A 25,828-nucleotide genomic window follows, 5' to 3' on the forward strand; every position below is an offset into this window, starting at 1 on the left:
TCTGTCTGTTGCAGGGTTGAAAACACCACCTCCGGGTAGACACAGGACGCCCCTGCTGTTGTCCCCCACCAGACATACACAGGTCAGCTGTTAGTTATTGTATCTCTACTGCATTACGCTTACCATAAACCTAGGCTGGTTTTTTATCCTGTGCCTTTGTCTTGCAGCCGGTGAGGTCCTGCGTGCGTCCTCCACATCGTCCGATTAATAGATCCCTCTGTTGGTTCTTTTTTAAGCACACCAGAGGGGTACATTGGTAGGACGAATTTGTCTGCTACACAAGGAGTTCAACTACCTGTAACCCATCCACCACTCGAGAGAGTGTGGCCGGGTTCTGACGATGAGCTTGTTGAGAGCAGATAAAGCATAATTGCGGAGACCAAGAGAATGCTGGCACAGTAGTCTAGTTTAGAAAAGAAAAGAGTTGTTAAGAGATGCTTGGCAGTGTTGAAAGGGAGGGGTGCCTGATTTCCTAATATTTGAAATTGACGCATGCCACCATTGCAATTTTGAAGATGAAAGTAGAGAAGTTGTGAGAAGAGCCATAGATGACAGAGAGGTTCCTAGCTGAAGGGATGTAAGGGGAGCATGTCAGGTGGGAACTGAATAGGCAGAGGAGGGGATGAGGTAGAGTATTTTTGCAGGGAAGAAGATTGCCTCTGTTTTGGAAGAGTTTAACATACAAGAGTGCAAAGCCATCCAATATTTAATGGCAGGGGGCCAGTTTGAAATGTTAATGGAGAGATCCGAGGAGAGTTCAGCAAAAGAGAAGTTGATTTGGGTGTCGTCCCCAAAGAGCTGGTCTTAGTAGAGTGTAAATAGGAGAGGGCCCAAGACCGAAACTTGTGGAACACCAACAGAAGTGTGAGTTGAGAGATGTTGTTCCGGGAGACCGAGAATCCGGTGTGGTGCTAGGTAGTATTAATTCCAGGAAATTGCTTGGTTGCGAATCCCAATAAGGAAGAGTATTTAAGAGATCTAAGTGATCGACATTGTCAAAGGCAGCGGACAGGTCAAGGATAATTAGGATGGAGGATTGGTTGGACTGCTTAGCAGAGGCAATGACGTTGGAGACATTCATGAGAGCAGTTTCAGTGGAGTGACGGGAGTGGAAACCGGATTGTTGGGGGGTCTTGAGGTTTTGTGGATGTCTAAGAAATTGGTAAGACATTTGAACACAACTCTTTACAGAACTTTAGAGTAGTGCAGAAGGGGAAATGCAGGGCAAAAGCATGGCGGCAGGTTCGGGTCAGCACTAGTCTGATTGCCTGGCAAGTGCCTTTCCCATGCCTGCACAAAAGCCCAAACTTTTGGCATTACTTGTTTTATGTTGTTGTTAATTAAGATTTGAAGTGCAGACCTTACATACAGACACTGGGCCTCATTACGAGTCCGGCGGTAACCATGCCGCTGCTTCCGGCGGGTTGCTGCCAGACTCGTAACCTTTTACAGGCACCTAGCTTCTCGGTGCCACCGAGATATTACAAGTCCCGGAAGACTGGGGAGCTAGGTGCCGGAAAATATTAGTCCCCATTCGGACTCCACGGGAATGGTTTCACGGAAACACTGTTACTAACAGTGCCGGTGCTTCCGTGATTAGTGTGCCTACCGGTGCTGCGGCGCCTGCAGTGTCTGACCTGTGGGGCGCAGGGGCACCAGCAGGCAGACTAGAGTATGGCAGTCTGGAAACAAGGGTGCAAAAGCGCATCAGTTTCACTGCTCCTACACACTAATTGTTTAATAATAATTATAATAATTTAGCGCTACGAACCCTCAGGTACCTGAGCACTGCTTATTATTACCCACGGTGTGTGGTGCTCATTTATCGACCTCGGAAGGATGAAAGGTTGAGTTTGGCCCTGCCGGGATTCGAACCTGCGTCTGCAAGCTCTGCACGGATGTCAAAGAGAGCGCTATACTCGCTGTGCTATCGGCCCGTTTAATTGATGTAACAGCCCTAACAATGTGCCCCAACGCATGTATTTGTAGTTGTGTGCCTTGGTTGGAGAAAGAAGCCCACTGCTTCCTAATGTCAGTATTGATGGTAATCAATTTATGACTTTGAAATATCCCCAGCTCTAACAAGAGCATTGCTACAGAGTTTCCTTTTACAACAAACCAGTAACTTTAATATGCCATTCTGCTGATCATTTTGTTGTGGTATCCTTCAGATTGAGAACATAATACCTTCAAAAGTGGGGGCACTAAGGAAGTCCTCACTGGTGATCATTAACTCTGCAGCTGTATAAAGCTAATGATCTTTCAATATTTTCCATTTTGGTGCTAATTATTTCTGCAGTGTTGAGGATAAAGGGCATTTCAGAGTATTGAAAAGAGCAAGAACGTGGAACCTGGCGAGGAAACTTGCAATCTGCTGATTCGGTCAGTCCGCTTCTGTATAAGCAGTTGTTTAGGAGTTGGTGACATGGTCATTGATATGCACTGATAAATTGAGTAAGCATCAGGGGGTAGGTAGTCTCCGTGAGTCAGTTTATTGGGCTATGTAGCTGGAAAGGTTCTCAAAGTTATTGTTTGTGTCTTCCATGCCCACATTGATCTAAATCCTACCCGCTTGAGATATCCCCAATGGCCTTAGCATCAATAGCCATTGCTCATTTCTGAAGTATGCTTACTAGCTACATACATAACTGTAAGAAACCTCAATATTGGTTCTTTCGTTCTCCCCATGGGGTGAGTGCTGAACCAATTAGTACTGCAGTAAACCTTGCTGGAGCACAAGATTCCGGCTGGCACACGCATGTTTTCTACGGAAGCTTCTCCTTTGCTGTGTATAATTTAAACAGCCTTTGTGTTCAGAGTTCCCAGTCCTTCTGGCTACCCAGACAGGTGGCATTTAAAGCACTTCTGCGTGCTTCTAGTGCATCTGCGTCAATGTCCTCCATTTTATATATGATGCAGAAGGGTGTTGCTCAGGGTTCTGGGGGGAGGGGTGGGGTGGGGTGACGGTGATTTTTCAAGCCCCATAAAATCCCCATCAGCAGCCACAAATCTGTTCAAAGCAGAAGTCTTCTGCACAACATGACGCACTAAATTTGGCAAATGATTTGAGAAAGTATATTATTTTATTCATTTTTTCATTCTTATATTAAAATACCATAGAACGTTTATATAGCTGCTCCTTACTAGCTGTCTTTTGCTTCAGTGACTCAGATGCATGTACAAGGTATAAATGTAAAAAAAACACTGGTGAGATTTACATATACATGCAACGGATATGGTGACCTTACGGAACAACTTTAGTATGTGTTTTAAGAACAGCAAACGCACAAATGTTCATATATAACAATTTCACAAATGTGTTATTTTCATATAAGAATTAACCACATCTTTTACAAGCTGTTAATCTATCAAAACAGTGAATCATATAGAGTTTTGAGTGTGTTATAATTTAGCAATATCTGTCTGATCACTCGTAAAACTGTGTTTGTGATCTTGCATATGTTTTTTTCCATAGAATGCCCTTCCTAATTCCATAAACAGTGCACTTATATTGGTGGATAAGGAATCTGCTTTCAAACCTGATAAGGAGTGTGCAGTTCAGGTAATTGCACAACCATAACCTAATATCACATTTAAGATTTGTAAATATTTGCGTTAGTTTGTTGAAATGCTATGTTGCATTAGAACGTCCAGGCCCATCCTGTCTGACCTTTACGTTTCTGCACATAGATACAAGGTCTTCTGCCTTATCCTTGCTTGCTCTGTGTTGCTGCTTGCCTGATTATCCCCCAGTCTTTGTTTTAAATTACTTTTTCTGTCTTCTCCACTTTGGTCGGAACTCAGTTCCTTGCATTTCTCCATCATGGGGTCTGGCATGGATTCACATGCTCATGAATATTACCCGTCGGCAGGCTGGGAATCCTCAGTAAAAGAAAAAACAGTTTCACTTTCGCTTGAAAACTGTATTTCTCCTCTAAACCAATCACTGTCCTCTGGGTCATACTGCTCCCTATCCAATGGCCGTCCTCTCCCTAAACTCCACCCATGGTGGCCATCTACAGATTTGTACTGCACGCTTCAGTGTTGGGAGCCCTCTCAGTGCTTTCCTGTTTTTTTCCTAACAATTTGAGTTTTTGAGTAAAATGTGAACGTTTTGACCGATTTTTGAATCACACTTTGAGGATCTTTCATCGGATCAGAGAAGGCCCAGACTTTGGCCTACTTCGTGCCTTTTTCACCATGACCGAAGAGAAGCAATGCCTCTTCAAGCTTTTCACAAAACGTGGAGTAAGGAAGGCTTTTGTGTAGGATGGACACCACAAATGTCTTTACTGCCTGCATCCAGACCATGATGATGAGGTCTGCTGCGGTTTTTCAAAGACCACCAAGAAAGCCCACTACATCAGGCTGGCAGCATGGTTAAAATTGGGTAAGGCCTCTGACTCAGCCTCTGGGCATGAACGTGCTTCTCCCAGCACCGGCTGGTCCAACGATTCAACCCCCTCAGATAAGAGGTCGAGGTCCTTTGAGGATGCCCTGCCAAAGCGGGTCCAAAAGAAGGAAAGGCTGCATGCCACGGATCCCGCTGCGTTTGCCTCTGCTGCGGGTCCCAGCTAGGGAAGGACAAGGTTGTCATCACTGACTACATCCACCGTGAGCTTGCCGGCGAGGGTCACACATTCAAAGAGAAAGTCCTTGACCCCTTCGAAACTCTGCTTGCCAGCGGACTTGGCGACTATGGAGAGACCCAAGGTGAGCCCTCATCTGCCTCCAACGTCTCAACCAGCCAAGACAACACCATCCTCAACTGCGTCATCAACCGCCACATCGATGACTGCTGTTGCCACCCCGTTCATGGCCCCTTAGACGACCACTACAAAAGGAGGGCAGTTGGTGGTGGTGGTGCCAGCAGCGACGGTGACGACTACTCGGTAGGTGTCCTTACTGGCACAGCGTGAGGTAACTGCCATGGCTTCTGCAAAGTCCCCCGGAAAGGGGGCAGCAGCCTCTGCCTCCCAGAAGTCTCAGGAGAGAGGAGTGAGTAAGCCTTTGTCAAGCCCTAGGAAGGCTACAGAATGAGGAGCTGAACCAAGTGTGCGGGGGAACATTTATACTAGCTCCGAAGAGGTTGATGACCTGCCTGAGGGCTACTATTCAGACCACGAAGAGGAGCCAGTGACCCTTGTCAGAAGGTGGGTCGTGGCGAGGTGAACCATATCACCTACCGCCCCAGAAGAGGCGTACCTGGCCCAGAGCATCCCTCTCTCTCATTCCTTCTGCACCTAAACCCAGAGACGTTCCATTGGACATTCTGCACAAGCTAGTATCAGAAATTCAGCAAAGGCTGCCACCCACACCGGGCCCTGCTCTTCTTGGAAGTCCACCAAGGCCGCTTTCCAGAAGTCCTTCTAGGCGCAAACATAAGTCAAAGACCCTGCGGGTCTGAGGCACCAGTGATGGACACTGACAGAGCAGATGACTTCCTGCCAGCAGACGGAGAGCCAGTAGGCGTAGATGACCCACACAAGGCCTCTCCACCAGATGGCATCAGCTCCTTCCATTCAGTCATGTCCAAGGCTTCCAAATATTTTCAACTGGTGCCTGAGGAGACGAAAAAAGTAAGGTTTCCTTTATCAATGTTGCGGTTCCAGGCGGAGGACCATCATGTCTGTTCCTTTGTTGGATAATATCTGGGATGAAGACCTAGCGCTGTTGAAGAATCCGAGCACCACCCTGCCCAATCGGGACAGGCTCAAGAATAAAATAGAGTCCCAGACTGAACCCCCAAGTGTCTGAGGCCCCAGCCTTCACCTAGCTCCGTAGTCTCAGCCGCGGCCAGGAAACACTCTGCAAATTTGTCATCCTCATCCATGGTACCCCCGGACCAGGAGGGGGAAGAAGCTGGATGCTATGGGAAAGGGGATTATCTATATGGCTGCCAGCACCATTAAGGCCGCTAATGGATTGGCCATTTTGTCGCGCTATGACTGGGAGTTCTGGTATAAGCTGGGCCCTATTCTTGACTACCTACCTGACAAGAACGCAGACGCTCTTGAACTGTTCCAGAAGGGGGAGGTGACCTTGGACCACGCCATTACAGTGGAAGTGGACATCGCGGACCCCGGATTCCGTCAGATGGGCAACAGAGTGTCTCCTCATCGGCAGGGATGGCTGAAAACCAACAACTTTATGCAGGAAGTTCAGTTGAAGGTATTAGACATGCCATTCGACAGAGAAAACCTGTTTGGCAAGATGGTTGACAAGTCTCTACAAATCAAGACTGATACGGAGACAGCCCATTCGCTGGGCACCCTGCAGCAACGCGGATCGTCATCCTTTCATTCCCCAAGGAGAAAAACCTGGCAGGTCGTCCAAGAGCTACACCACCCCTTATCAGAGCCCTCCTGCTTCATGACGCAGGAAGCGTATAGGGGCCACTTGCAGGCATAAGGCAGCAGTGTACAGCGCTGCCCGCAGTACAGGCCTGAACCGGCTGAGTACTCAGGGGTGGGGGGGGTAATGGGGTGGAGGACGTGTACCCCGGTGCGAGGCCGGCTGGCGAGGTTTGTTAGCGCGTGGAAGACTATCACCACTGACAGACTGGTGCTGGACCCTCTCGGAAAGGGGCACACCTTGGAGTTCCAACTCGGGTGTCCTCGTATTCCACCTGTAGCTGGACAAGAACAGCATGTGGCACAGTTGCTACAGAAGGTCCAATCCATGTTAAAAAGAAATGGGGCGATGGGACCCGTTCCCCAGCACCTCTGGTGGTCTGGGGTGTACTCCAGATCCATTTTGGTCCGAGCGAAGACTGAAGGGTGGAGGCCGATCCTGGACCTTTGACCCCTCAACCAAGTACCTGAAGTCCCAGACGTTCAGGATTTTCACGTTGCAGCATGTGCTCGGCCAACTGGAGGAAGGCAACTTCCTGGCTTCTCTGGACCTGGAGGACGCCTACTTCCCCATCCATCAGAAGTACCGCAAGTTCCTGCGGTTTGTGGTCCCGAGGCGGCACTATCAATTCAAGGCACTTCCCTTTGGCTTGAAAATGGCCCCAACAGTCTTCACAAAGTGTTTGGCTCCGGTGGCGGCACATCTTCATCTCAAGGGCATCCACGTCTACCCTTTCCTGGACGATTGGCTAGTTCAATTCTGCTTCCATGCTATGGCGAGCCAGCACACGGATCTGGGATTCTCCATAAATTATCCAAAGTCGTGCTTGTAGCCATCGCAGAACACACTGTTCCAAGGGGCATGACTCAACACAGTGACTTGAAAACCACAATTGTGTTCACCATGCACTCCTATTGATGATGTTTGTGTATTTGGATAAATGTTAAATAGCACAATAGTGCTTTTAGGACATTTTAAGGTGCAGGGGAGAGAAGTCAACCCTGGCATATGGGTTGTAAAATATATGAAAACAAAGTAAGTTCCTAATAGAGGAACTCCCGTCCCCTGCACACTTTCACTAGCTCAAATAGAGCCCAATTATTAATATGACTTAGATACACCAAGTATGTGTGTACATACTTTGCAATACTTATTATTTAGTTTAAAGCACAAAAAAAAACATTTTAGTATTCAATGAAGAACCTCCACACATAAATTGTAGGTATTTCCAGTTTCTTTAATTTTCAATAATTCATAGTTCGCGTTTCGAGAAGTTCATCTCTTCTTCAGGGGCATATTGAGCAAAATGTATCACATCTAAAGGGAAATTTCAACAAAACATGTAATCATCTATATGATAATATATATTAAAAGTCAATCTTAATTCAATGTATTGTATTCACATGCATTCTCATCAGGAAAGAACCCAATGTACTGCTGGCTTAGGTAAATATCATTAAAGTAAACATAGTCACTCAGTTATTCAACTATAAAGTTGTTCGGTCTATTCTATCCTAGACAATCGGGTGTGTCCAACAAACAATATACCAAATTCAAAGTTTCAAGTAGTAGATATTCTATATATTTTTTTTAAAAAAGGCATTCAACGGTCTGACCGCCAAATGGCTGTGTAATAGAGGCATTCAAGTAGGAGATATCATTGTCATTGTTGGTAGTTGACAAGAGAAAGAGTGGTTCATTCATAAATGGAGGGCTATTAATCAATGATTATTCATGTTGAGAGATATGAGGCGGGCTGTATCTTTACAAAAGAATATTAGTCTCAAAAGGTTTTTGTGTTTACCCTTATGATAAGGAAAGTAGTCACCGTGAAGGTAGAATGGCAACAATCTCAACCCAGAGGATCCGGCAGAAGACGAGATGCTATGACTTCTCAGTCGTCTGGGTCGTACTCTAACGTTTAAAAGGTGTAGAAAAAGGCGTTAGAGCCCGATCGTGTAGTTTAAGGAAGCATGGTAGTGCAGAGGAGGATCTGCTTACCTTCTCAGTCCGGCAAGAAAGGAGAAATGGCGTGTCCGTTCCCGTGCTCGTAGTAAGAGTACTGGGAGGCACACTGAAGTAATGGCGCTTGACTATGACGTCACCGTAAGGACATTCTGGTAAAGACCAGGGCCTCTTCAACGTTGACGTGCTACGGCCATAAGTGGAAGCGTTTCTCCATGTGTTGCCGGGCTCAGAAGATTATCCCTCTGCATATCACAGCCCCGCACCTCTTGCCATACCTGCTTTTCTTGCCCAAGGCTGGTCTGGCTCATGCCTCTATAAAAGTGCACCTGTCCACCATATCCTATTACACCAAGGCGCCAGGTAGGCCTTCTCTGTGGTCGCACAGACTCATCAAGGAGATCCTCAAAGGACTCTTCAGGACTTTTCCGCAGGGTCAGGTGCCTTCCCTGGCTTGGGAGCTCAATGTGGGTTTGACTAAGCTTATGGGGGCTCCTTTTGATCTGATGCATCTGGCTGCACTCAAGTTTCTATTGTGGAAGACTGCTTTCCTCGTGGCAATCACCTCGGCCAGGGATCAGGGAGACCAGGCCCTGTCATGCTAGCAACCATACTTGTCCTTCCACAATTCAGAGATTGTACTGTGTACATACCCCACCTTTACGCCGGAGGTGTCGTCTGAGTTCCACCTCAACAAGCCTTTGGTGTGGCTCGTCTTCTTCCCGAATCCATCGTCCCCTGCGGAGAGGGCCTTGCATTCACTGGATGTTGCTCATTCCTTGAAGATTTTACATAGCACGCACAACGAATTTTCAGAAGACTTCTCAGCTGTTTGTCAATTTTGGACTTGTGAATCGCAGAAAGGCCTCGTCGAAGGCTTCCATCTTCAGGTGACTCTCTGGCTGCATCATGCACTGTCATTGATTGGCTAGCAGGCTGCTGCCAGACCAGCCGAGAGCCCGCTCCACCAGAGCCATCGCAGCAACAGTGTTTCTCTCTGGTGTGCCCCTGCTCAACATCTGCATGGACATTTGCTACGTGGAGGTCTACACACCCCTTCACAAGGTTCTACTGTGTCAACAGGGATTCCAGGGAGGAGTCCTGAGTCGACAAAGCGGTGTTACGCAACCTGTTCACTTGAGGTGAGTCTGTTCCAGGCTAAGTGTTTATTGCTTCTGTTGAGCCTTGCCACCTGCTGTGGTGTATATGTACTGTTATGTAATCTTATTCATGAGCATGTGAATCCATGCCAGACCCCATGCTGGAGAACGTTTAAGTTGCTTACCTGTAACTATTGTTCCCCAGCATGGGTGTGACATGAATTTACATGCAAACCCTCCCTCCTTCCCCTCTGTGGCTCTTCTTGGTTCATACTGATACTTAACGTGCTTACCAGATCTGAAGATGGCCACCAGAGGTGGAGCTTAGGGAGAGGACTGTTATTGGATGGGTGCAGTATAACCCAGAGGACAGTAATTGGTTTAGAGGAGAAATACAGTTTTCAAGCGAAAGTGAAACATCTTTTTTTTTAACTGAGGATTCCCAACCTGACTGGGAATATTCATGAGCATGTGAATCAATGTCAGACCCATGTTGGAGAACAATAGTTTCAGGTAAGTAACTTAAACCTTACTACTTAAACCTTACTACTGCTTCTCTAGTGCCAACATTAGGACTACTGGTTCTAGCAGTAGTACACCCTCAGAAATGTGTTTCTCTTTTAGTGTGCATTGTCTTTAGCAATGTTCCTCTTCCCCCAAATTCTCGAGTGAACATGTTTTAACGTCTTCTAACCTCTGCTCGTGACTTGTGAGGACTGTTGTGGTTCTCTCGCTCTCTCAGCGCTGCATACATTCTTTATTTTGCCTTCTGGATCTGTGGCCACCAGATCTGGCTACACTAGTCAAGATGCAGCTTTGGTTGCGATGTGCACAGTGTTATCACTGTGCCCAATGTCTTACCCTGCATATTGCCTATGCACCATTGAAAAGGAACAGGCAAAGCATATGCTGAAGATCCTGATGAATTTGGCATGGAATGAACAGTGCACACTGTAATTTGGGTCTTCCACTTTCATGGCTCATCAGCCGACGCTGTGTCAGAGACTGCTTCCTCCCATTATCCACATCAGAACGGACATGGCATGAGCTGTAGCAGAAACAAAGGCCTCCCAGAACAGGTGCAACATGATAACAAGACATAGGATTCCTCTCCCCTGTGGCACTGTCACTTGTGAACCAGCCAGTATGAGAAATCGCACCGAACATACAGTGCCGCGGCTGTTTCTCTGCCACATCCATCCCTTTGGTTCCACTGCCCAAGTCAGCAGGTACAGGAAAGTGGGCAGAGCAAGTAGACCTCTGGAATCCAGTGCATATCTCCCGCTGCCTCTGCAATCCCTCTGATATGCCTGCACCTCTGTCCCTGCTATGTAAAGCACTGTGACTCTTAAGGTAGCCACCATGCAAGAGAATGCTGAAACACTGACCCATCTCCCAGGGGCCCCACCTTTTTGTAATGCTGGTTTCCAGAAAGACGGTGCAGATTCTCTAAAACATTTAGCTTTGCTGGTGCTTGTTCTTCTAGTCATACTCCTTTCCAAGTATCATGCAAGTGACTTATCATTATACAGTACTCAGATGGGACTGCCTTAACTAGTCCTCAGTAATGAATGCTTTGAAGAGCTCTGGGTTGAGAGATGATCCATGCATCATTCACTTGGATCTCACTTTCTGCAGATAGCACATTCATACACTTTTGTTGACCACTTGTTCAATTTGTAACTCTGCACTTGCTAGTGTGGTTTATAGTCAGTTTCAAATACATAGTTTCGAAATGCAATACTTTCGAAACAAAAGGATCGAAAAAACAATTTGAATGCAGGTTTTTTTTAAAAAAATTTTTTTGGGGGGGGCGGGGGTTCTCCCTCCAAACCCCTGTTTTTTGGGGAAAAACCCTCTGATTTTTCCTATACGAAACCCCCCAAAAAAACAAATAAATATATATGTGTGTGTGTGTGTATATATATATATATATATATATATATACTTTTTTTTTTTTTTTTTAAAGCATTCAATTTTTTTTTCCCGATCCTTTTGTTTCGAAAGTATTGCATTTCGAAACTTTGACTGGACACCGCAAGTCTTCTGTGTTAGTGTATCAAATGATTGTCATTTCATTTATAATAGATATCTGTGGGAAAGTTGCACATGCCCTTTTGGTTGAGCAGAGCTATTATAGAATTACTCTTCCAAAACAGAGTGCCCATTTTTGCAAAGAAACCTGAGGTTTGCACCAGGGATTGCCATAAGTGACTATGCCTTTAGCTAGCAACATGATTGTTAAAGCTCAATACCACACAGGGCTTGCAATGCTGTTGCTAGAGGATCTTGCTGGCTCAGCCTGCCATTATTAAAGGAATGGTTCGCCCAAAATGTTTTATTTCAAAAATAGATAGGCAATATAAAAAAAAACGATTGGAATTTTTTTTTCTCGAAGTAAAATTTTGAGCAATTCAAGCTCAAAGATAGCACATGGGGGCATCCATTTTGTGAAATGGATGCCCGACGCTGTGCTCGCTTTGGCTTTTGCGGCACTAATGAAGGAAAAGCCAGCAAGCTGTAGTAAACAAAAGCTACTACTGGGTGGCTTTTCCTTCATTGGTGCTGTACGCGGAGGACAGGGATCGGAGACTACAGGCAGAAAAGCTGCAGCTGCATCTCGGTAAGTGCTATTTTTTAAATAAAAATAAACACTAGCTGCGTTTTTTTTCTAAGTTTTCCGGGCTGGAGGAGCCCGGAAAACTTAGAAATAAAACCACAGCTTTAAAAACGTTGTATTTATGTTTGCGGTAGCTTTTGAAGCGACCGCAAACATAAATACAACGTTATTGTGTTTTTGAAAACGCTGCGGTTTTTCTTTCTAAGTTTCTCAGGCTCCTCCGGCTCGGAGGAGCCTGAGAAACTCAGAAAGAAATACCGCAGCATTTTCAAACACAACCGCGTTGGCACCGGAGACCCAAAGTGAAAGCCAAGGCAGGCAGAAAGACAACACGGTTGTGTTTACATGTCGCAGTGTTTCTGCCTACAGCTGATTTCCCATTTGGGGCTCTCGGGCTCCCTACGGGGGGCCCGAGAGCCCCAAATGGGAAATGCTAAATGCTGCAGTGTTTCTGCCTAAATCTGCTTTCCCATTTGGGGCTGTAGGGCTCCCTGTGGGGAGCCCTAAAGCCCCAAATGGGAAATCAGATTTAGGCAGAGAAACAACACGGTTGTGTTTGAAAACGCTGCGGTTTTTCTTTCTAAGTTTCTCAGGCTCCTCGGAGGAGCCTGAGAAACTAAAAGAAAAACCGCAGCGTTTTCAAACACAATAACGTTGTATTTATGTTTGCGGTTGCTTCAAAAGCTACCGCAAACATAAATACGTTTTTAAAGCTGCGGTTTTATTTATAAGTTTTCCGGGCTCCTCCAGCCCGGAAAACTTAGGAAAAAAAACACAGCTAGTGCTTATTAAAAAAAAATAAATAAATAGTACTTACCGAGATGCAGCTTTTCTGCCTGTAGTCTCCGGTCCGCGTCCTCCGAGTCCCGGCACCAATGAAGGAAAACCCACCCAGTGGTAGCTTTTGTTTACTACAGCTGGCTGGCTTTTCCTTCATTAGTGCCGCAAAAGCCAGTACAGGCGGGCATCCATTTCACAAAATGGATGCACCCACGTGCTTGCTTTTGCACATTTTTTAGCTTGAATTGCTCAATTTTACATAGGGACTTCGAAAAAAAAAATGGCAATCGTTTTTTTTAATATTGCCTATCTATTTTTTAAATAAAAGATTTTGGGCGAACCATTCCTTTAAAGGGGTGCTGCAGGATGTATTATTTCTGAACCCGCTGCAATTATTTGCCCTATATGTGACCCCTGTATGTTACATGGTGTACAATTAATGGTATTGACCAGCAGCAACTGGGGTGGGTCACTACACAATGGTCAATACGTTTAATGAAGCAAGCGAAAAAGGGTATAGCCCTGACGGTGTAGTATAACTACCTGGAAAGCAGCGTGCAAATGAACTAGTGATTTCCTGGGCCCTTGGAGAGATCTTTTCTTTCTTTATTTTCTGTTTTGGCATTACGTTTGTAATTAATGTCTAAAGGAGAGGTTATAAACTGATTTGGACAAAAGATATTTTATTAATCTCATCAATGAGGGATTTGAATGGGAAAAAACGACCATTCTTGTTCAACCCTATGCAAAAAGGGTGCTAGCTTGATACTAGCTTGAATATGGGAATCCCACTGATTGACTAAGAGGGAGGGGGTGCATAGAGGGGATGGGTTCGTAGAGGGGAGGGGTGTGTAGAGGGAAGGGGTGTGTAGAGGGGAGGGGTGTGTAGAGGGGAGGGGGTCAGTGCATATAGAGGGGGTCAGTGCGTATAGAGGGGGTGAGTGCGTAGAGGGGATAAGTGAGTAAAACAGGCGAATGCTTAGTACATGTCAGGGCATAAAGCGGATGAATGCCAGAGCGAACGAGCGCCCAGAGTGAACGGACGTGTTGCGTAGAGCGGCCGAGTACGTAGAACGAACACACGCAGATTGCAGCCAATACTGATGAGTGCGTAGAATGGATGAATACATAGAGCTGCCAAATGCGTAGAGCATGGGCCATCCAGGATCACATGCATGGAGCAGACAGGAATGCATACGTGAGGCAAACGGGTGTGCATGCATGAGACAGACAGGAGTGCATGCCTAAGGCAGACTAGAATGCATACTTGGCGCAGACAAGAATGCACACGGGGGGCTGTCAAGAGTGGATAGGAGGGCATGGAACGGACTGAGCACATTGAATTGCATGACGTATATAGTATGGTCTGGAATGCAGAGAATGCTTGAAAGAGCATATAACCCATCATGACTGGAATACGCAGGGCGAACTGGAGCGGGCGCAGCAGTCTCGAACGCACACGACAAACCGGAATGCGTGTAGCGGACCGGAATGTATGGCGGAGAATGGTCTGCATGGAGTGCATGCAAAGGACCGAATCACATAGAATTTGTACGACGTATATAGTATGGTTTGGAATACAGTGAATGTCTGAAAGGGCATATAACCCATAATATCTCACCACCCCGCTTACTCTCTCCTTACATCACCACTCAACTAGAACACAGAGATACTATGACACCATTCGGTATATCTGTTCCCATACCAACATTCGCCGCTCACTCCACGTCATTGTAAGTAATCACTGCTGGTTACACAACCCCCAGCCAGGCGTTCTCCTCAGGTCTAATGTAGCCACATCCGGTCTGGATAAACCCTGCTAGAACGAACACATACTCCTGACCTCTCAACCATCACACCTACCACTAGAATGCAGCCATTACATGGATACAGTAGGAGCTGCACACATACCCGGTGCTCACACGCACCTTTTGACTCTCTACCCTCTCTACTGATTTCAACTTCGGTTCCCAAGGGCGTTCAACCTGCCAGCGCCTTCAGACCATACCAATGGTATATAAGGCGCTATATAAATGCAAAATAACAATAACAACAATAACTAACGTACCTCTTGAACTGACTGTTTAATTCGGTCCATGTGCGATCAGACTGCCGACTCATCTTGAGAAACATTTCCCTTGGAAAAACAGTGAAGCGGTTGTTCAATTGAGCAACGAGCGCAATCGCAGTGTGTTTTAGCTTGATTATTTAGCGTATACAGTAACAATTCTCCCAAAAGATGTTATAGTAAGTGTTGTTCAAAATGGGAAGTATGTGAACACATTTGCGTCAGATTACTTTTTAAGGCAAAAACCCATTATAAACTTGAATGTTGACCTTTCATTTATTTATTGAGTATTTATAAAGTGCCTATACAGCAAAAGGTGTTTCAAGGTGCCAAAAGACAAAAAGGGGGTTTGAGGGATAGGGAAGAAAACAACAATAACGGTCCGACTAGGACTTGTCAATTGGATCGTGCATGTACATTAACAAGAAGTGCAGGTGGGAAGGGATAATGCTAGGGTGGGAGGGAAGTGTGGGGGAGAGTGGAGGCATACAAGTTCAGGGGTGGGGGGGAGAGAGGGCCCCTGGGGCTAGGCAAATGCTAAGGGGAGGCCATTTGGGCAAGTGCCATGGGATGCAGGGAGGGAGAACCACTTTCTACGTGTGGGGGTGGACCAGGCTCGGTAGGAATGCACTGCCCGCCAGTTGAGATTGTGGTGCAACGTTACACAACTTCTTTCATCTAAGTGTAAATGGCTGATTGTGTGATCATCTTCTGCCCTGCTACATGTGCCCACCAATTCCAATAATAGTGCTAGAGACCAGATCTTTTAAGATAGAGACCTTCGAACTGCTCAGTTGAGAACCCCAAAGTGACCTGTCAGCAGACTACGACACCTTTTTTGTAGACCATTCTATTTTGCAGACATACATTTCAAGCCAGCCCCTAACATGGATCTGACGTTAACTTCTATACGTTATCTTCTATACGCACGTAAATGCATATTTTCTTAGATGTATTGCATTTTTGCTATTACTGAAGTATGTCAAAAAGAAAACGCACACCTAAATGTTTCACTAACATTTATTGTACACACTTTTTGTATCTACCGCTTTTCAAGCCCATTTCGTTTGGCAGCATTAATTGAAGTTCACACCTGTGACTTTCCTCTTATGGCAGAGATCGCCTAAAACAATGTACCTAATTTCTTCAGTCTTTCATTTTGCTGACAACCTGAGTTTATTCAATTTTTATGTAGCGCTTTTGGAAAACCACGAATCATGTTTTTAGCACGGCATGTTTTGTATTTAATTAATTGCTGTACAACAGATCTCTTACACTCCCTTTATTGCAATCATTGCAGGGTGCAGCAGTTGCAACTTATATTGTCCTTGATTCTCCTGTGGAATGTGATCCATGTGGAAGGAGTGAGAATCTGTGGTCTGTCTCTGTGGTTACCTGACCTACCCCAGTCAGCACTATTAAGACCTTGGATTTCTCATCAGCTGTGATCTTTCCCTTAAATCACCAGTGAGGGACTTTGTCGACTTGCGCTTCTCCCAACTCCTGCTACTGCTAAGACTCTTCCCCTCCACATCCTTCCCAGGCAGAACAACATTTGTAAACATGCCTTGACTAAGGAAAGTCTCTTCCTGGGTCTCGCTCTAGGCAAATTCAAACCTTGCAACATGCTCAGAAGATGGCGACTAGACAAATTGTGCAACTCAACGGAACACATCATATCAACATTTTCTAATTAAACCCCACAGGTTGCCAGTTGCCAAAAGATACACATTCAAGACACCCTGCATTGTTCATAAAGCCCTGTATGGTCTAGATTTTCTGACCTCCCAAGTTCACCCTACACACTCCCTGTGAACCTCTGTTCTATCGTTGCCAATCTCCCCATTCTCTGAGAAATCAAAATGAAAACTAAAGGAAGAAAAGCCTTTTCTGGCCTCGTGCCAAGCTGTAGAACTCCTTAACAATCCCCCTCCACATGCAGAAAAGATCTGGAAACATGGTGTTTATAAAACAAACTATCCTTCCTTAAAAAGCTTCATTTTTCTGTCGGCTTACTGCATGCTCTGAGGCTACCCCATCACAAATGTGAGACATTAAACGAGGAATGATTTCATGGCTGTCTGTAGTTGTAAATCATGTTTGCTTCTTTGCACTATAGTTGATATTTAGAAGGAGAGATGTGCAGGTGTTTGCTCTGAATTTGTCAAGATAAAGCTTTCTAGTTAAATGCAAATACAAAAATGTGTGCTTTATTTGGTCACCCTGAGTTACCTGGGGGCAACCAGACGTGGACCCACTGCTCACTGTGCTCAGAGAGGCACAGCTTCACCTCACTGATGAGCCCAACAAGGCTGAAACACGTGTATGGGGTTGCTGTTGGTACTCTTGTTCAGAGAGGAATTGCCATAGCATTTCGGTGCTGGACTGCCCATGTGGGTGGGGATGAGCAAAAAGCATGTGCTGCAAACTCTCATCTCAGAACAAGTTATCATGCCAGGTTCTTTCTGGAGAGGAGCGCCTGCTACCTTGTTTGAAATGTTCTTTATTTTTAGTTGGGCTTCAGTGACACCTTCTACACCATTACATGCAAACTGATGTATTGGTGTTGAGGTAATGTCTGGACTGTGCACCAGAATACATTAAGAATTCAATCCAGAACGAAGAAGTCCCTACACTTGACTCCAGATGTGCTCCATCTTTCAGATCACTTTAAACACTCTGATGAATCCTCTGAGGATGTAGGCCTACTTACCTGCAAGAAAAGATTAAAATATACTATCCCACGAGACTCTTAAAACCATAAAACCTCCTTATTGATTACCACCAGACTGGCCACAAATAAATAATGTTGATGGCCGAACAAACCACTTGCAGTCCAGAAAGGTTCAATGCTAGCACTTCTCCCTGTTCCTTCCCCTTGTGGTCGCTGTGTTCAGTGCGATGAAGCTCAGAACCTACCCCATTCCCCTTTTGGTGCAGCGAAGTAGCTGCATTCACAACTACCACCCCATTTTCTTGGTTTTTCCCTGTATTTCTCTGATGGCCTTTTAATCATTGGCTAAGTGCAGTGCATTTGATGTTTGGCCAAATACCTTCTCCTCATCAAAGCCACACTGATGTAATAGAACTAGAAGGAAAGAGTCCAGTGTTCGAGAAAGCAATGAAAGGTACCACAAAGGGAATCAATCAGTGCCATTGTCACTTCAGAAACTTCAAAGCCCTAGTACACAGTCGTTTAACCAGGGTTTGCTTGCAGTCCCTAATCCTTTGAAAATAACAATGTCGCAGAGAGAAAAACAGTGTCATTTTCAATGTAACCATTCAAAAAGCAAGCTGGATATTAAAAGACCTTGTAAGGGGAAATTAACTTGTTGACTACCTTGGGATACATCTGCATGCTGAGAGCAGTTGTCAAACATGAGCAATTGAATCTGCCACCCACTACTCACAGCAACAAGTATATTATACATTCTGTATAATATTTTCCCCAAAGCGAATAAACCAATTACATGCTGTTTTTTTGTTTTTGTTGGAGTGGCTGAATTTTGTAACTATTTTCAGCATCCGTCCAAACATTTTGATGTTGAAATGCTGAAGGCTAACCAAAGACCCTTAACATTAACTATGTAACTGCTGAGGATATGGGCGTCCACCTCCGAAGCTAGGCCTGTTTGTGGCTCATGTCGTCGACACCCACATCTTTGCGCCACCCTCTATTACTGCGGGTGCAGCATTGGCCAGGAATTGTACACAGAGGTTAAACATAGACAATATAAAATGCAGCACTTACACAAAAAAGAGGAACATTGAAATGGCATAATTCTTCTTTCCCTTTTCACCAGTACTGAGATCTCAGTTATCTGTTCCACTTTTAAGTGTTTTAACATTACCACTTAGCTGAAGGACTTGCTATTGAAATTCATTTTTCAATAATTTTTCGAATTCAGCACATATTAAACGTGTGTGCTTCAACTGTTTGCCAGCGTATAGTTAATTGTATTAAAATATGACTCTCATTCTGAGGCTTGTGGATCTACTTATAATAGGCCGACATCTAGTGGAAGCTGCAAAGTATTGCACATGAAGTTTTCGGAAGTTCGAAAAGGGACGTAGACGGGGCGTGTCTGTAATACTATCCCTAGTGTGATGTACCCTGTGCCCATGATCCCTCACATGCGCGGTCCCTCCGATTTTTTAAAAATGCTTTTTACCTCTTGGATAGTTGTATTATCACAGAGTCCCGTACCTAAACTACTTTGGAAGTTAATACCTCTTAATTTAACTTGCCGGTTAGCGATCGATGCACCTTCGGAACCATCTCAATGCCTGATTTCCAGAGCCCGATACGGACGTTCGTTACAACAGCGTGCTTCGGCCTACAACTGGTTGTGGCCTATTAGTAGAGAGAATGGGGTGAACTGATACTTTTCCATTTAGAGAATGCCTTCCCTCATTCTTAGTCTCTACTGCCCTTGTCTTATTGTCTCTTCATCCACATTGTAACATGGATCGTACTTCCTTTAAATTTTGCCCTAAGTGCAATCGGACGTTCCTGTGGAAGGGACACACATATAGAGTGTGTAACCACTGCCATCCTTTTGATCACTTAGAATCCTGCTGCACATCTTGCAAGCTCATTGGGCCTAAAACCCTGAAGGAGCGATGAACAAAGCAGTGGGTGGTAAACGCCATGATGGCGAAGTCGGAGTCCACTGCAGGAATCTTCGAATCAGATCACTCAGGCTGCCGAGCCTCTGATTCGGAATTTGAAGACATTACTCAGGAACCCATGGTTCACGCACGCCTGGCCCCAGCCTCAAAAAAGCACACACCCTACACCAAAGCACATACCCCAGGGCCGTTCCTCGACTGACCTGTCGAGGAAAGGCTGCATGCCGGTGATAGGCGTCTCTCGACCTACCGATCCGCTGCCGACAAAGCCCACTGTGGTTCCACAACCACGCTTACCACAAGGCGTTCAAGAAGGTACTCTGGCAATGGGTGTGCATAACCCCATTTTGCCGGATGAGGCAGAAACGCTGCAAATGCCGGCAAAAAAATTAAAAACTCATTTGTCCACCGAGAAAATAAAATCAGGTTCATAGGAAACAGACCCCAGGTGCCTCTGAGGACTATGAAGACTGGTTCTCTGCTTTCCATCCCTACAGAAAAAACACCTAGGGAGAGCCCTACAAAACCCCCTTAAGTTGCTCCAGACACGGTAGTATTCCGACTGGCTGAAAATCCAAGAAATGGGTTGTAGACTCAAATATTGAGGAAACCATGGATAAGGAATCGTCATTTTTCGACTTTATGCAGAAGTTCCCTCTCAGACAAAAGACAGAGGAGCAATTATTTGAGCCCAGAGGCCCTACTCAGCCACAGCGCTCATTGCCAACCCCACCATCCTGTCCATTCATGCCTCTCAAGACCCTCAACAGGGTGATAAGTCTCAACAGGGAGATAGCCTATCCAATCAGGCAGATCAGGACATTTGGGTTGTTGATAAGGATGATCCCAATCAAGATCCCAACAATACTTACCTACAGGATCAGGATGACCCGGATCTCATGCTTACAGATCCAACTGACACTGGGTGATCAAAAGTGATCATACCTCGCCAATAACTGACCAACTGCCATATAATGACTTTCTGAAAAAAGCAGCACACCATTTCAGCATACAAACAGAGGAAACTGGCCCTCAGGGCACTGATCTTGTCGAGGACATTTTCAATGAGAAAAAGCCATTAGTCATGCTATTGCTCTACTTGAATCTATCAAAAAGAGGGTCTCTCTGTCACTATTGATTCCATCACTCAGGCAGGCGATAAACACGAGGGTTGAGGAAATATTTAAACCATCGCCATCCAGTCCGCTTTATATCAGGGGACGTGTAAAGCCAGATTTTCTGCTAGTCACAGCCACCTGGGAGAGAGCTAGTGTTCCACTGTCCACTTCTGAGGCACCCATAAATAAGGAATGTAAACGGTTCCACACACTGGGCAAGTGTATCACTACCTCTGGCACAATTCAGCTAACACTACGCTGCTCGCCAGCTATAACAGCACCCAGTGGGATGAGCTCATCGAACAACTCGACTCTGTACCGGAACTTATGTGCTCACACTTGCTTAAGGTTGCCACAGAGGGAAAGCAAGTCACACAAAATATTCTTAAGAATGTCCTAGACTATGCTGACACCTCAGGAAGAGTCATCGCAGAGGGAACACTTCTCAAACGACACTCCTGGCTCAGAGATTCAGGCTTCAAGCCAGAAACACAGGCAGCCCTCATTAATATGCCTACCGAAGAGGCAGCCTGTGGAATTAAAGGCAGGACAAGATAGAGGAGTTTAGGTGAGTTTATTCAAACGGGGCCACCGACTCTTCTGAACAAAAACAAACCAAACCAACCGTTCGTCCACATTCCATCCTCACGAGCTCATCAGAACTTAGAATGTGCTTGTGAGGATGTAACGAGGACATGAGAATATAACATGGAAAATATTGTACTTAATAACAACCATGGTGCATAAATAACAATAAATGGTAAATTACTAAATTCACGGATCACCACATCTCTCCCTCCCTAAACTTGATTTAACTACAAAATGGAGAGAAAAATATTACAGACCAGTTTCATTCAACAAAATTCTTTAACCAACCTGGTTTGTGAATAGATCTCTTAGAATTAAGTTTATCACTGATTTTCCCATTTCCTCTAACAATGAAACCTTCCTTAGAAACTTCACTTTCATTTGGATCTTTACTGTTTTCATCATATTCTTCCCATCATTTAATTTCCTTGTCTTTACACTTGCTAATTTGCCCTGAGACCACACCTCTCCACCTTCCAATACTACTACATTCCCTCGTACTTCAACAATTTTCTTGGGACCAAAGTACTTGCTTTCCACACACTTCTGAGAGTACCTGGGATTTCTCACTAATACCCACTCCCCAACTTTCCATCCCTTGTTTTTTTTACACATTCCCTTCTGTCAAAAGTCTTTGTTCGTAACCTGAGCTTTCTTAATGAGATTCATGATAGCATTTCTATCCACCGTACCCGCCAAACCTAACCATCCCAGACGGAGCTTAGTCCCAGGTTCTCAACACTTAAGTGACACAAAAGGGGATATTTTGGTTAAGGAATGGGGTGTAGTTAAATAACTGAACATGTGGTTAAGTGTTTCCTTCCAATCTTGACCTGAGCACATAGCTAATTGGATTCCCCCTTTGATAAGTCTATTGATCCTCTCAACCAATCAGTTTGCCCTTGGGTGGTGTAGTGCAGTCCTGATGTGCTTAATCCCATAGCTTTCCAAGAATGACCTCATGAATTGCGATACAAATTGTACCCCATTGTCAGAAACCAATTCAGATGGACACCCTTCCCTGAGATCTCTAAAAAGGAGACTAAGTCTCTGGCTGTTACTTCCCTAGATACTTCCCATTCTACCCATTTAGAATGGAAATCGACTAACACAAAGATATATTTGAATCCATCTCCTAGACCTGCAACTGGTCCTAATATGTCAACAGCTAGTTTTTGCCATGGCTGAGAAGGTACATTATTGGGTATTAGTGGCACTTCACGCACACTCTTGGATTTGTCACTCAGTTGACATGCATTACAATCCTTTACAAAACCTTCCACCATTCTGTCCATTTTGGGCCACCAATAGCTGTGACATACCCTTCTCTTGGTAGCCCCTTCTCCTAAGTGACCTTGATGGGACAGTTCTATGAGACTTATACACACCCCTTCTGGGGGTATAATGCAGTTGCCCCTTATCAATCTACCTCCTACTATACTTAGTTCATCTCTTACTTCCCACCATACTTCAAATTTTCTATCAAGAACTTCCTTATCCGGCCATCCATCTATGGTCCATTGTTTGATAAATTTGAGATCCTGGTCAGTTACTTCAGCTTTGGTCCACTCTTCCTTGTCCACACTTACTAGTTCTGCAACTACATATCCATCATTATTCCCATCATTCAACACACCTTCATTATCTATTGGCATCCTAGACAACAAATCTGCCACAACATTGTTTTTCCCAGGTAAATAATCTACTTCAAAGTTGTACGCCTGGAGCCCAAGACCCCATCTACTTATTCTCGGAGATCCTGCTGCCCATCTCCCGCTATTAAATAGTTGTACCAGAGGTTTGTGATCTGATCGCACGTTGAACTTCCTTCCCCATAGGAAATACTTGAAATGATTAATTGCCCAGAACATAGCCATTGCCTCACGTTCAATAACCAAATAGTTCACTTCTGCCCCTTTGAGTGTTCTAGAGGCAAACGCTATTACTTTTTCCACTTTATTAGAATTGTACTGTAATAAAGTTGCTCCCAATCCCAATATGCTAGCATTAACCACCAACACTGTGCGGTCATCACCACTAAACTTTCCAATTGAAGGAGCATGTACAATTCCTTCCTTAATTTCCTTAAATGCTGTTTCACATTGTGTGGCCATTCAAATTTCGCTCCCTTTTTTATCAGTGCCCTTAATGGTGTGGATATGATGGCAAAATTCTTTACAAATGTATGATCGGATTCTACTAGACCAAGAAATGATCTAACTTGGTCTTTGTCCAAAGGACATGGTGCACTCTCAATTGCATCAACCAGGCTCATTTTAGGATTTATACCTTGGCTGGATACTACATGACCAAGATATTCTACTTTATCTACCGATATTTTACACTTGTTCCTTTTGACTGTTAAACCCACATTCACCAATCTTGACAATACTGTTCTGAGTAACTGATCATGATCTGTTTTGGAGTCAGCATACACTAGAACATCATCTTGAAAGAGTACCACATTTTGAACTCCCTCCATAACCATTTCCAGTACCCTCTGGAATACTGCGGCTGCCGAGGCTAAGTCAAATGGCATCCTACAGTATTTAAATGTCCCTTCGGAGGTGATGAAAGAGGTGAGATTTTGGCAATCTTCCGAAAGAGGAACTTAATGGAATGCCTGCGACAAGTCAATGACAGAAAAAACTATCGCATTACTCAACATTGCTAATTTCTCACTAATATTTGGCAGGGGGTGATGGTCAACCAATATATTCTTAAGTTCTCTCAAATCTTCAGTCTTATGTCACCACTCGGTTTGGCAGCTATTACTACTGGTGACAACCACTCAGACCCTTCCACTCTCTTGATGACGCCCCTTTGTAGTAAAGTTTCAATTTCTGCTTTTACCTTGCTCTTGAGATTCTGTGGGACTAACCTAACCTTATGTATTTTTGGAACAGGATTCTTCTTTAACTTGATCTGGTGTTCATATTCATTCAGTCTCCCAAGGTCATCGGTGAATACTTTGGGAAATTCCTTCTCCCATTGTTCTCTCATTTCAGTAATCATAATTGGGGATTCCACATTGGCTTGTATTTATCCCCAACTTTTTCTGTTCGCTCCAACCTAGCAATGGTGATCTCTCTCTGGATACGTAAATTTCATCATCGCAGCTTCTACCTTTAAATTTGATGGTGGCTGGAAATGTCCCTGTAAGGAGGAGACTGGAAGGCAGCAGTCTGGAACTGAAATATCCTTTATTCAGGTATTCCAAAAAAAATAAATTAAAAAAAAACAATTTCAAGTCCTCCTTCTTCCCTTATAGGGATGAACCTGAGGTTTCTTTGGCCTAGTCTTCATAGGCCCAGAGCGGCTCCTGTGTGTGTGTGTGTGTGTGTGTGTGTGTGTCTCTCTCTCTCTCTGTCTCTCTGTCTGCTCCGGCGTTCTAAAAGAGATCAGACGAAACACACTGAGTCCATTGTCAGTTTCACCTTTAAATAGGGTGTAGCGGGTTCTTGGCCAATCAGAATGGACTTGCTTGGAATGTCTACAAATACCCCCATAATCCCCACCCCCTCCTTCTCTGAGAGAAGGCCGCCATGTTGTCTCAACCACTGTGCCAGGGAAAGAGCCTGTGTTTGCCTTCCCGGGATTCTCCTGCCTCTTATCCCCACAAGGATCGATGTCGCCCTGAAACAAGTGGAAGGAGCGGGTAGTTATAATTCGTCTTGCTCGGCGTCTGTTTCTGTTTGTCCGCTAATGCTGCTGAAAGGACGCCAGAGACGCCGTTCATTTTCCTCAAGGTACGCACTTTCATTTCTACGTTCCATAAAGCCTTCGGGCTTTTTTCCAATGTGTTCTGAAGTTGCCAAGTTGGAGTCAGGCTTGTGGCTTTTGGGGCTAGCTCCGTTGGGTGACTTGGCTGTTTTCCTCGTGCCTCTTCTGGTTTGTCCCGAAGTTCCGACATGGTAGAATTTTCAGACCTTGTTACCGCAGGTGCTTCCGTTTGTGTTACGGCTGGCACTCCTGACTGGGTTAGCGTTGAAGGCTGTCTTGCCTTTATATGTTCACAGTCCCTTATAGTTCAATTTTAACATTACCATACGTATATGGTTCAATTGTAGCTTTACACAAGTCTCCCATGTCACCTCTGACGCAATTTAGGAATGTTTCCTTGGATATTATCGCCCATGGTGAGCAACTGTCTACTTTCATTGTAACTACTCTGTTATTGATCATGAAAACATCTATCGGCCTTTTCTATCTACCGGCAACATCTCCGATCTGCAGAACGTGTTTTGTTTGCATGTTCTGTTGTTCCACCGTATTTTCTTCTTGTTCAGGATGTCTGACACTCATTTCTATGTTTTCTACTGCTGCGTTTTCCCTACAAACTCTTGCAAAGTGTCCCTTCTTTTTGCATTTGAGACAACTAGCATTCCGTGTGGGACAGAAAGGGTTTGAAGATACATGACGGTTACTGCCACACTTGAAGCACTTTATGCCCTTCCCCATGGTGAACTTCTTTCCATTTTTATAGCCGCCATGTCACTGTTATTTTTATCTGATTTCATGCTGGCCATGTACTTTGAGGTTTCTTCCATTCCCCCTAGCCACTTCAACCGCTTGCTCAAGTGCTGAGTCTTTCGACAGCAGT

General features: G+C 44.9%; 1 protein-coding gene across 4 annotated transcripts in view; it reads left to right on the plus strand.

Moving 5' to 3' along the window:
* Positions 1 to 25,828, plus strand: part of PLEKHG4B (pleckstrin homology and RhoGEF domain containing G4B) — a 646,071-nt gene that overhangs the window by 369,341 nt on the left and 250,902 nt on the right. For all 4 annotated transcript variants that reach the window (XM_069620594.1, XM_069620595.1, XM_069620596.1 and 1 more), the window contains one exon: positions 3,476 to 3,562. In XM_069620594.1, coding sequence (XP_069476695.1) covers positions 3,476 to 3,562 — 87 coding nt within the window. The remainder of the gene's footprint in view (positions 1 to 3,475; positions 3,563 to 25,828) is intronic.

This window comes from Ambystoma mexicanum, chromosome 5q (genome assembly GCF_040938575.1).
Source record: "Ambystoma mexicanum isolate Mex_15411 chromosome 5q, UKY_AmexF1_1, whole genome shotgun sequence".
Classification (NCBI taxonomy): domain Eukaryota; kingdom Metazoa; phylum Chordata; class Amphibia; order Caudata; family Ambystomatidae; genus Ambystoma; species Ambystoma mexicanum.